At 48.5% G+C, this 12,178-nt stretch overlaps 1 protein-coding gene across 2 annotated transcripts in view; it reads left to right on the forward strand.

Moving 5' to 3' along the window:
- The window catches only part of vtcn1 (V-set domain containing T cell activation inhibitor 1), a 35,588-nt gene extending 23,825 nt beyond the window's left edge, over positions 1–11,763 (forward strand). Inside the window, exons 2-4 of one of the 2 annotated variants that reach the window (XM_061842310.1) lie at positions 3,277–3,328; positions 3,519–3,583; positions 10,637–11,763. In XM_061842310.1, coding sequence (XP_061698294.1) covers positions 3,297–3,328; positions 3,519–3,583; positions 10,637–11,004 — 465 coding nt within the window. In that variant the 5' untranslated portion in view covers positions 3,277–3,296 and the 3' untranslated portion in view covers positions 11,005–11,763. Of the gene's footprint in view, positions 1–3,257; positions 3,329–3,518; positions 3,584–10,636 lie in introns of those variants that run through there. The other variant, XM_061842311.1, reaches the window with a different exon arrangement.
- Positions 11,764–12,178: the final 415 nt, after the last annotated feature.

Raw genomic sequence — 12,178 nt, forward strand, 5'->3', positions numbered from 1 at the left:
GGGGACAGCGGAGTAGGATCTCAAAGAGATAACATTTCCCACAAGGATTCAACACATGGATCTTCAAAATGTGGAAGCCACTCTTCAGTGTGTTCTAATGATAATATCCAATGTGCGAATAAACCTGACTCAATTTCCCCTTGTCAAGAATTACTCCAGGTGGATGATGATGATGATGATGATGATGATGATGATGACGGTTTCATACTAAGAGATAAGGTGTCACCAGTATCCTCAAGGTCATTTCCACTTGGGAAGCAGAATAAAGACTTGTCCACACTGACTCAAGACGACCACAAGGGTTTAACTCCAGAACTTTCAAAACTTAAGAGTGGTTCCCAAGCCTCATCCCCTGCTTCAGTATCCATGGATAATGATGTCCAGGCTGCCTTGACCTCCATCTGTGAGGGCTTTGTTCATCAGGTTGATATCTTACCAGATGAAGACACGGTATCCAAATTCTTGAGCCCATCTCCATCAAAGAAACAGGATGCAGGTGTAACTCCTGTTCCAACCCCCTCGTGTGAGGAGTTCAAGAAAAATTTAATTAAAACATGCCCACATGATGACACTTTTCCATTCCAAGAACTGTCACAAAATGCCAGTTCGGTTTCACCTAGCTGCACAGAAGGACCCATCACTGACGCTACTGGCAGCTCAATTGAGATACAAATGGGTGATGATAGTCTTGTCGAACACCAACTGGGAGGGCCAACAAAGTCATTGAGATATTCACCACAAGAGATTAAAATATCGGTGCCAGAAATTCTGGAAAAGTACTTTAGTGATGCAATAAAAACGTGCTCCAGCACCATATTTCAGGCCCTATTGAGTCAAGTCGAAGAATACTCAAATTCCATGAAAGAAGGCAAAGCGTCAATACAAGGAGAAGCCTTTGGACAGTCTAAAACTGATGGAAGAACTTGGTTAGAAAAAGGTCATTCACCTTTGAAACTTTTATTACACGAGAGTCTCCATCAACAAACCACCAGAGACTTCCTTGGTGAGTACTCTTCCACTGTGCTACAAACATGCTCCAAAACAAAAATTGAGGGTTTGATTAGTCATTTTAGTAAACTATACCATAAGAGAGGATTAATGCGAGAAAGTCTAAAACCTCAAAGGAGAGCAGAGTCTGAAAATGTTGTCTGTTGCAGAAGAACGTCCTGAAAATTCCATACCAAGCCTGGAAAGCGTTCACGAGAATGCAGAGAATTTGGCTGACTTTGCAGACATCTTATCAAGACGCCAGATGTGCAAAGTCCACCCAATTGGATTGGAATCAGATGATGAGAGTAAACGATGCTGTCCGCATCGTCTTTTTGATGCTTCTAAGAGTGTAAAAACAAAAGCCACAAAAGTACAATCAACTGCCAAAGAAAGCATGACCGAAACACTAAAACATTTACCTTTTGACACCCCTCAAGATAGCAAGAAGAGGAAGCACAAGATTATGGCCTCAAAAGACCTAAAAAACAAAAAATGTAAAAAAACCACACAAAAAAAAGTGTGGTTCATAGTTCAACACCTGGACACCCAGGACTCCCAGTACCTGAGCCACCCCTCCGAAAAAGAAACTGTATTACAAAGATGAAAGACTTCTTTGCCAGCATGAGGAGACGCAAAGTTTGTCCAGAGAAGAGCACAATTTGCACAGCGAAAATGGACGGTCCAGCTAAAGCACAGGATCGCAAGACAAAAATCTCTTTTTTCAAAAGACTTTGGAAAAAAATTTGTCGACGGTAAAATAAAAAAAAAAAACATACACATCTTTGGTTACTGAACTTTAGTTCTTTTAATTCTCCAGCATCATACTTTTTCTGATAATCCCGGCCAGAAGTATTGAATACCGCAAGATGTGTATGAAGTATTTCCAGAAAGAAACTCTAAAAAAATCTTTATTGCATTGGAAACGTGAGAAACAAAAGTCAAGTGTCACCCCTATAAACATTCGAAAATAGATATTAGGAATGAAAAATACATATAACATTCACTCCAATGTTGATACGAAAATAAATGAGCGGAGAGCGCATAAGTTGGAGAAGTGTCATTCTAAGACATCCAAGTGGTTGCCATATTGGCTGCATCGTCTGTCCATGACGTCACCCGGACATTCGCCAATGAAAACACGCGGTGCGCTCTACTAAGAGATGAACACGCCCCTTCTGACACAGAAGCGCTTTTCGAAAAGCAGAACACATAGCTGAGTGAAGTTACCGGGGAAATATTACACTATTGTTTCGAGCCATATTCAGATGATATGCGAATGATATGTGATGAGCCGCGACAGCTCATCTCCGCCGTCTGGTGTGGCTCATTTTCGGCACTGATGTGGCTTATCATGGAGCAGGGTTGTTCATAGCCGCCGCAGTACGCAATGAACAACACCGTCGAGCTGGGGCGCTTTAATGTGTTGTCGTCACACGCGGCTGAGGCATTGGTGCTGCATTCTTCTGAGCCGCTCCTCCTATCCAAATGGTCATTGGCAAACTTAAGACGGACCTTGACATGTGCTGGTTTAAGCAGGGGAACCTCCCGTGCCATGCATGATTTCAAACCATGACATCTTAGTGTTACCAACAGTCACCTTGGAAACGGTCATCCAAGCTCTTTTGAGGTCATTGACCAAGTCCTGTTGTGTAGTCCTGGGCTGATTCCCCATCTTTCCAAGGATCACTGAGATCCCACGAGGTGATATCTTGCATGGGGCTCCATTCCGATTGAGATTGACCGTCATGTTTAGCTTGTTCCATTTTCTACCCTGTTACTACAAGTTAGTTTGATTGTCACCTTCTAAAAGTTGAATTACACCAGAAGGACATAGATGCAATCGTCTACATTCCAATTTTCTTTTTCTGTATTCATTGCGCTTTTATCCAAAACCCAATATATGCGGTAGTACTTTTGAAGATTTAAATATTTATGTGGACAAAACTATACGAACCAAAATTTGTAATTTGAGCTGAGGGAAATACCGGCAGTGTACAGTCCAGACAAACAACCATTCTCTCTCACATTGAGACCTTTGGAAGATGTAGACTTTTCAGGGCACCAAAAATGCATGTTGTGGAATGTGAGAGGAGTACTCATTTCTTGACAGTGGAAATCAACTTTATTTCCACAGAGCAAATGAGCAGCAGCATACACCTTAAGCTAATATTGACTCATGGTGTTGTATTTAAGACACTCTGTGTCAGTAAGTCAGTTGTCCCATGAAGAAAGATCATCTTTTCACATTTGACTTGGTGTTTGACTTGAACAAATTTTTCTTCTAAGGTATTTGTATGTGAGAAGCCATGTCTTCATTGGGACGGATCATCTTCTACATGTGAGCATGCAATGTGTGTTATTTTTAATCCAACTATATTGATCAGATTGATCTATTATTAATCATAAATGGAGCTAATCACAGTTGCTTTGTTGTCATGAATGGTGGCAGTAATCTTGAGTCATAACTAACTTTGGCGAAGTTGTGGCACATGAAAGCTCATTGTCTGCATTTGTGTGTGTTTTTGTAGCATGATCACACTCATTGTTGTTTTCTCAGCACTCATCATCATTATCCTGTCTGTTGCACTGTCAGGTAAGCCTTTGACGAATTATCAAGTTAGCCTAACAAAGTTTGCATCTGTATGTTCGTATGCACTATAAAAGACAATTCACTTCACGCCACACAAAGTGCCCCTTACCTAAGTCAGGTAGACATCAGGCTCAATATACTAGACCGCCCATTCCATTTGCAATGATTGTACAAACATGTTTACGCTTTTATCCCATGTGTCACTGTTGTGTTGAAAGCAATTGGTGCTCCCCAACAAGTATTTTAAGTCGCACCAAACTGTGTGGTTCTCAAGGTATCTGTATCATGTAGATGATTCTGCAGCCTTTATCCAGGATCTTTACATAAATGAATCACTAGCCCCTTTCACACTGCCCAAAAAGCAGATTTTTTTTCATTGTCTCTATGTGAAAACATTTCAGAAATGTGTGTTGTGATCTTTCCAAGTACCAAAGTGTGATTAAGCACATTGACTGTGTGGGATAATCATAAGGGCATCCCAAAATGGCATGACACGAGTGTGTCACGTCCCATCGGAAACGAGAGTAGGACCCAAATGCAGGAACTCGGAAGACGCAAGGTAGTTCAAGAAGAGACACGTTTATTGTATGCAGAGGTCGGGGATCGAGCAGGGAGTCCGGTGCAGCAGCGGTAGTTGTGACGTCGGGTGAAGAGAGCAGATGAGCGGACAGGCAGGAGTCGGTACACGGGAGAACAATCAGCGCAGGCAGAAGTATCAAAGGAGTCAGGCTTACGGGGTTGGTCGGAGAACGGACGAAGGTCGGTACACACAGGTTCAATCAGGGATACGAGAGTGCTGGAACGGGACATGAAGCTCAACGATCTGGCGGAGGACCAGTCGTCACCGGGTCCTACATATACAGGGGATGATCAGCCCGCATGAGGCATCAGGTGTGCGCCTCCCAATTAGCGCAGCCGCGCGGGCACCCGCACAGCTTGTCCTGAAGCGGCAGGATCATGACAGTACCCCCCTCCCTCAAAGGCACGGCTCCCAGACGTGCCTAAACGAAAAAACAGACAATAATAACACAGGCAGGGGTGGGCGGAAGGGGGTCCGGAAGAGGGGACGCCCCCCCCCCCCCCCGAGCCCCAGACTGGTGGCCATCTAGGCCACCAAACACGAGGCGTCCGGGCGGACAGGTCAGGAGGACGACCCGGACGCCAAGCACCAGGGTCCCCACGGGGCGACTCGGGCGGACGACCTCTGTGAGGAACCAAATGGCGAAGCAGGAACCAGAACGAGGCAGGCCACTGCTCCGGACGAGAACCTCCCACGCCTTCGTTGCAAGACGACCAGGGATTGGTCGCCAACGAGGCCAGGTCATGAAGCGGCTGGGAGCCATCTGGAGCGAATAGGATGATGGAGAGAAGGACCAGAGCATTGACCGTCACCATTACCATCCCGAAGTCTCTCCAGCTCCGGGGTGGCTCATCAGAACTCTCCAGCTCTTGTCGGACAGGAACGTGAGAAGGCGGCGACGCCATCGCCCCCTCCTAGACAGGAATGTGAGAAGGCGGCAACGCAATCGCCCCCTCCTGGACAGGAACGTGAGAAGGCGGCGACGCCATCGCCCCCTCCTGGACAGCAACGTGAGAAGGCGGCAACGAAATCGCCCCCTCCTGGTCAGCAACGTGAGAAGGCGGCGCCAGTACCGCCCCCTCCTGGTCAGCAACGTGAGAAGGCGGCGCCAGTACCGCCCCCTCCTGGTTAGCAACGTGAGAAGGCGGCACCAGTACCGCCCCCTCCTGGACAGCAACGTGAGAAGGCGGCGCCAGTACCGCCCCGTCCTGGAAAGCAACGTGAGAAGGCGGGGCCAGTACCGCCCCCTCCTGGACAGCAACGTGAGAAGGCAGCGCCAGTACCGCCCCCTCCTGGACAGCAACCTGAGAAGCCGGCGCCAGTACCGCCCCCTCCTGGACAGCAACGTGAGAAGGCGGCGCCAGTACCGCCCCCTCCTGGACAGCAACGTGAGAAGGCGGCGCCAGTACCGCCCCCTCCTGGACAGCAACGTGAGAAGGCGGCGACCCCATCGTCATCGCCACCTCCTGGACAGCAACCTGAGAAGGCAGCGTCAGTGTCACCGTCGCCACCTCCTGGACAGGAACGTATGGGAGTGCCCGTCGCCGACAGAGCAGGAACGGGGAGCGACCGCGGGCCGGTCGCCGACAGAGCAGGAGTGTGGAGCGTCCGCGGGCCGGTCGCCACTGCCACTCCAGAGCACGGACGAGAGGCGGCTGTGGAGACGTCGCCACCTCCTGGACAGCAACGTGAGGCGGCATCGGGTCGGTCCCCACTGCCACGTGAGCTTGCAGTGCATCCGTTGAAACAGCAACGTGGGCGTGGCGCGGTGGCGAATCCGTTTCCAGGGCAACGTGAACCTGAGTAGGCGGAGAGTCAGTCCAAACTGACACATGGGCGTGTCTCGGGAGCGGGTCAGTTCCAACTGCCGCGTGAGCACTGCTCGGAACCGCCAAAACCTCGACGTGGGAATGGGGAGGAGGCGGGTCAGTCTCCACAGCTACGTGCACTTGGCAAGGGGGCGGGTCGGTTTCCACGGCCTAACCTGAGTCAGCAGTGAGTCCGTCGCTGGATCGCCAATCCTTGCCGGACCTGGGCCGTGAGAGCTGCCAATTCGGCGCTCTGCTGCTCTATCTCCGCCCGCATTTCGCGGCGGAACGCCTCGTGATTTGGCGACTCCTCCTCCCTCTGGGCTGGAAGCTTCGCCACCAGCGGGTCTGCAGGCTTCGCCGTTGCCAGCGAGGAGTGGGAGGACTGTGTCTTAGTTGCCGCGCAGCGGGAGGCACAAGGGAGCGCCCAGCCGGGGCGTCTCCTCTGACCGCCACGCGGAAGGTCCCGGGTAGATGGCCAAGCGGGTTCCCTCATACAGATTGGTGTACTTAAAACTACCGGGTGAAGACGTTCAGGTGCTGGAAACGCGGGGAGGTGAAACAAACTGACTGGGATGAAAGATCGGACGAGCAGATTCATAGTCAGAATAATCGGAGTCGTACTCCGCCAGCCGGTCATACAAATCACGGTCCTCCTCATATTCCGAAAAGTCAGAGTCCAGAAGAATATGAGGAGCCGGACGGGTCGTGTTCGGGACGTATTCATACCTCGCTGGCGGAGCGTAAGACACGGAAGTGGAGGACGTCAGGGAGCCTACCCGGATTGGACAGGCTTGGTCCTCCGGCAGACGGTCTACCTTGCGTCGGTCCAGGCGACGCCGGGTCTTTCCTGCTGGGTCCTGTATTGGCCAGTTCGTTCTGTCACGTCCCATCGGAAACGAGAGTAGGACCCAAATGCAGGAACTCGGAAGACGCAAGGTAGTTCAAGAAGAGACACGTTTATTGTATGCAGAGGTCGGGGATCGAGCAGGCAGTCCGGTGCAGCAGCGGTAGTTGTGACGTCGGGCGAAGAGAGCAGATGAGCGGACAGGCAGGAGTCGGTACACGGGAGAACAATCAGCGCAGGCAGAAGTATCGAAGGAGTCAGGCTTACGGGGTTGGTCGGAGAACGGACGAAGGTCGGTACACACAGGTTCAATCAGGGATACGACAGTGCTGGAACGGGACATAAAGCTCAACGATCTGGCGGAGGACCAGTCGTCACCGGGTCCAATATATACAGGGGATGATCAGCCCGCATGAGAATGCAGCCCTATGGGGGCACAAACCAGTGCAATCTGTAGGCCGGTCCCAAGCCCGGATAAATGCAGAGGGTTGCGTCAGGAAGGGCATCCGGCGTAAAAACTGTGCCAAACAAATATGAGCGTTCATCTAAAGAATCCCATACCGGATCGGTCGTGGCCCGGGTTAACAACGCCCGCCCCCGGCACTGCTAACCTGCAGGGCGTCGGTGGAAATTCAGCTACTGTGGGTCGAAGACAAAGAAGAGGAGGAAACCGGATCCAGCGTCAGAAGAAAAAGAGGAATGCACAGAGCCTACAACTGAGTGTAGGGACTTTGAATGTTGGGACTATGACAGGAAAAGCTCAGGAGTTGGTTGACATGATGATTAGGAGAAAGGTTGATATTCTGTGCATCCAAGAGAGCAGGTGGAAAGGTAGTAAGGCTAGAAGTTTGGGAGCAGGGTTTAAATTATTCTACCACGGAGTAGATGGGAGGAGAAATGGAGTAGGGGTTATTTTAAAGGAAGAGCTGGCTAAGAATGTCTTGGAGGTGAAAAGAGTATCAGATCGAGTGATGAGACTAAAATTTGAAATTGAGGGTGTTATGTATAATGTAGTTACCGGCTATGCACCACAGGTAGGATGTGACCTAGAGTTGAAAGAGAAATTCTGGAAGGAACTCGATGAAGTAGTTCTGAGGATCCCAGACAGCGAGAGAGTTGTGATTGGTGCAGATTGTAATGGACATATTGGTAAAGGAAACAGGGGCGATGAAGAAGTGATGGGTACGTACGGCATCCAGGAAAGGAACTTTGAAGGGCAGATGGTGGTGGACTTTGCAAAAAGGATGGAGATGGCTGTAGTGAACACTTATTTCCAAAAGAGGGAGGAACATATAGTGACCTACAAGAGCGGCGGTAGAACCACGCAGGTAGATTATATTTTGTGCAGACGATGTAATCTGAAGGAGGTTACTGACTGTAAAGTAGTGGTAGGGGAGAGTGTAGCTCGACAGCATAGGATGGTAGTATGTAGGATGATTCTGGTGGTGGGTAGGAAGATTAAGAAGACAAAGGTAGAGCAGAGAACCATGTGGTGGAAGCTGAGAAAGGAAGAATGTTGTGCGGCCTTCCGGAAAGAGGTGAGACAGGCTCTCGATGGACAACCGAAGCTCCCGGAAGACTGGACGACGACAGCCAAGGTGATCAGAGAGACAGGCAGGAGAGTACTTGGTGTGTCATCTGGTAGGAAAGGGGAGAAGGAGACTTGGTGGTGGAACCCCATAATACAGGGAGTCATACAAGGAAAGAGATTAGCGAAGAAGAAGTGGGATACTGAGAGGACTGAGGAGAGGCGAAAGGAGTACATCGAGATGCGACGTAGGGCAAAGGTAGAGGTGGCAAAGGCTAAACAAGAGGCATATGAAGACATGTACACCAGGTTGGACACGAAAGAAGGAGAAAAGGATCTCTACAGGTTGGCCAGACAGAGGAATAGAGATGGGAAGGATGTGCAGAAGGTTAGGGTGATTAAGGATAGAGATGGAAATGTGTTGACTGGTGCCGGTAGTGTGCTAAATAGATGGAAAGAATACTTTGAGAAGTTGATGAATGAAGAAAATGAGAGAGAAGGAAGAGTTGAAGAGGCAAGAGTGAAGGACCAGGAAGTGGAAATGATTACTAAGGGGGAAGTCAGAAAGGCATTACAAAGGATGAAAAATGGGAAGGCAGTTGGTCCTGATGACATACCGGTAGAGGTATGGAAGCAATTTGGAGAGATGGCTGTGGAGTTTTTGACCAACTTATTCAACAGAATACTAGCGGGCGAAAAGATGCCTGAAGAATGGAGGAAAAGTGTTCTAGTTCCCATTTTTAAGAACAAAGGGGATGTTCAGAGCTGTGGGAACTATAGAGGAATAAAGTTGATGAGCCACACAATGAAGTTATGGGAAAGAGTAGTGGAGGCTAGACTCAGGACAGAAGTAAGTATCTGCGAGCAACAGTATGGTTTCATGCCTAGAAAGAGTACCACAGATGCATTATTTGCCTTGAGGATGCTCGTGGAAAAGTACAGAGAAGGTCAGAAGGAGCTACATTGTGTCTTTGTGGATCTAGAGAAAGCCTATGACAGAGTACCAAGAGAGGAACTGTGGTACTGCATGCGTAAGTCTGGTGTGGCAGAGAAGTATGTTAAAATAGTACAGGACATGTATGATGGCAGCAGAACAATGGTGAGGTGTGCCTTAGGTGTGACAGAGGAATTTAAGGTGGAGGTGGGACTGCATCAGGGATCAGCTCTGAGCCCCTTCCTGTTTGCAGTGGTAATGGATAGGCTGACAGATGAGGTTAGACTGGAATCCCCTTGGACCATGATGTTCGCAGATGATATTGTCATATGCAGTGAAAGCAGGGAGCATGCAGAGGAACAATTGGAAAGATGGAGACATGCACTGGAAAGGAGAGGAATGAAGATTAGCCGAAGTAAAACAGAATATATGTGCGTGAATGAGAAAAGTAGAGGGGGAAGAGTGAGGCTACAGGGAGAAGAGATAGCGAGGGTGGACGACTTCAAATACTTGGGGTCAACAATACAGAGCAATGGAGAGTGTGGTCAGGAAGTAAAGAAACGGGTCCAAGCAGGTTGGAACAGCTGGCGAAAGGTGTCTGGTGTGTTATGTGACAGAAGAGTGTCTGCTAGGATGAAGGGCAAAGTTTACAAAACAGTGGTGAGGCCGGCCATGATGTACGGATTAGAGACGGTGGCACTGAAGAAACAACAGGAAGCAGAACTGGAGGTGGCAGAAATGAAGATGTTGAGGTTTTCGCTCGGAGTGACCAGGTTGGATAGGATTAGAAATGAGCTCATTAGAGGGACAGCCAAAGCTGGATGTTTTGGAGACAAGATTCGAGAGAGCAGACTTCGATGGTTTGGACATGTTCAGAGGCGAGAGAGTGAGTATATTGGTAGAAGGATGCTGAGGATGGAGCTCCCAGGCAAAAGAGCGAGAGGAAGACCAAAGAGAAGGTTTATGGATGTGGTGAGGGAAGACATGAGGGCAGTTGGGGTTAGAGAGGAAGATGCAGGAGATAGGCTAAGATGGCAAAAGATGACACGCTGTGACGACCCCTAACGGGACAAGCCGAAAGGAAAAGAAGAAGATCAGCCCGCATGAGGCGCAGGTCTGCGCCTCCCAATTAGCGCAGCCGCGCGGGCACCCGCACAGCTCGTGCTGAAGCGGCAGGATCATGACAAAGTGTGCAGTTTCACACCTGATAAACACTTGCCACACAGTTTGCTGCGTTACAAACAATTTTCGCTGTCTATTTGTTTTGTTTTTTTTACCTTACACCAAATGGTTATCTGCCTCAAGGACCTATTTTGCTAGGTCACTGTGTGAAAGTTTCTCGTTTCTTTATCTGTGAAGGCAGTTGGCCTCCGGTGCAGAGCCTCAACAGACTTCCTGTGGCTAACCTTGGCAAAGACCACATGCTCAGCTGCTTTCTGCCCACAGACAATGAACAAAGTACACTCAAAGAGGTTTCTGTTACTTGGAGGAAGGAGTTGCTAACTGGAATCGTTTACCGCTATGAGGATGGTTCCGAGAGCAACACCGAGCAGGACTCATTCTACAGCGGCAGAGTAGAGATATTCAGCAATGTTTTGGTGAAAGGAAACGCCTCACTGCTATTGAGGAAGGTGCGACGCAGTGATGCAGGCGAGTACACATGTTCGCTCAGCCATTCAGGAGGCAGCGGGAATGTGAATATTGTTCTCAGGACAGCAGGTGAATAAACTTGACTTTCCTGTTGTACTGTGTTTGCTTCTCTAATCAAACATTAGGAACCTGCAAATGAAAAGTGAGACAGTTTTGCCACTTTTCAATCTACAATGTCCTCTAAATCAACGTTTAAAATGTGTGTGTGTGTGTGTGTGTGTCTAAGTTTTATAGACTGGTTTGGGATGATTAAAACTAAAAATGATGTGATTGTGAACATTTCAGTAAAGCTAGGTGACGTAACCAAGGGTGGAACGGTTTATGATATTTGACTGAACCCTTAATTTTGGGGCGTAAGCACGCAAAATTCTCTGTTTTTCTGTTTCTCTCATTTACTCATTAGGCGAAGTGATTATGCACCTGAGAGAAAAAAGTGGAGCCTGTATTAATGCCCACTGCTGAAAGGAGACGTAAAACCAGTGGTCAGATGTGAAGTTTAAAAAAAAAAAAAAAAGGGCAGTGATGTTTTCTGGCATGGCGAAAGATTTTGAGGAAGAACATGCCAAGTGCGTTTATGTCTGCTGTATGGGAGAACGTTGTCCATCCATCCATCCATCCATTCATCCACCTGTCCATCCATCTTTTTAACCGCTTATCCTCACTAGGGCACTCACATTCACACTAAAAGGCCAATTTAGAGTCTTTAATAAACCTAACATGCATGTTTTGGGGATGAGGGAAGAAACCGGAGTTCCCAGAGAAAACCCACGCAAGAACAGGCAGAACATGCAAACTCGAGACAGATGGGACTGCGAGACAGGCAAAAATCAGCAGTAGTTAAGATGAGAAAAATAAAGCATTAGATAACTGGTCCAAAGACAGATTGAATTAGAGTGTTTTATGGATCAGTAGTGTGGCAACCTTTAAGGGAAGGACAAGACTGGCAGGACAGGGATTTGAGAGGAAACATGTGGGACAGGGGTTATGGACCCGGCTGCATAACTAAAGTGTGTTGGCAGTAGCTATGTAAATTATTAATGTCTCTTTGACCAGAGTGTGAGGGGAAACCCAGGAAATTAATTCTTGTCGCTAGGAGTGAGTTGCCTCCAGAGCCAGGGGTGTGTGTCCGCAGGCAAATGCAAGATAATAAATAACCTTCAGAAGTGTCCTGACATTCGCTTTGAAGTGCACTGTGGGGCTGAGGAGACGACCCCGCCCAACTGAGAAGCATGGTTGGGCCCAGGAGTCCAC

This window comes from Syngnathoides biaculeatus, chromosome 14 (assembly GCF_019802595.1).
Source record: "Syngnathoides biaculeatus isolate LvHL_M chromosome 14, ASM1980259v1, whole genome shotgun sequence".
Lineage (NCBI taxonomy): Eukaryota > Metazoa > Chordata > Actinopteri > Syngnathiformes > Syngnathidae > Syngnathoides > Syngnathoides biaculeatus.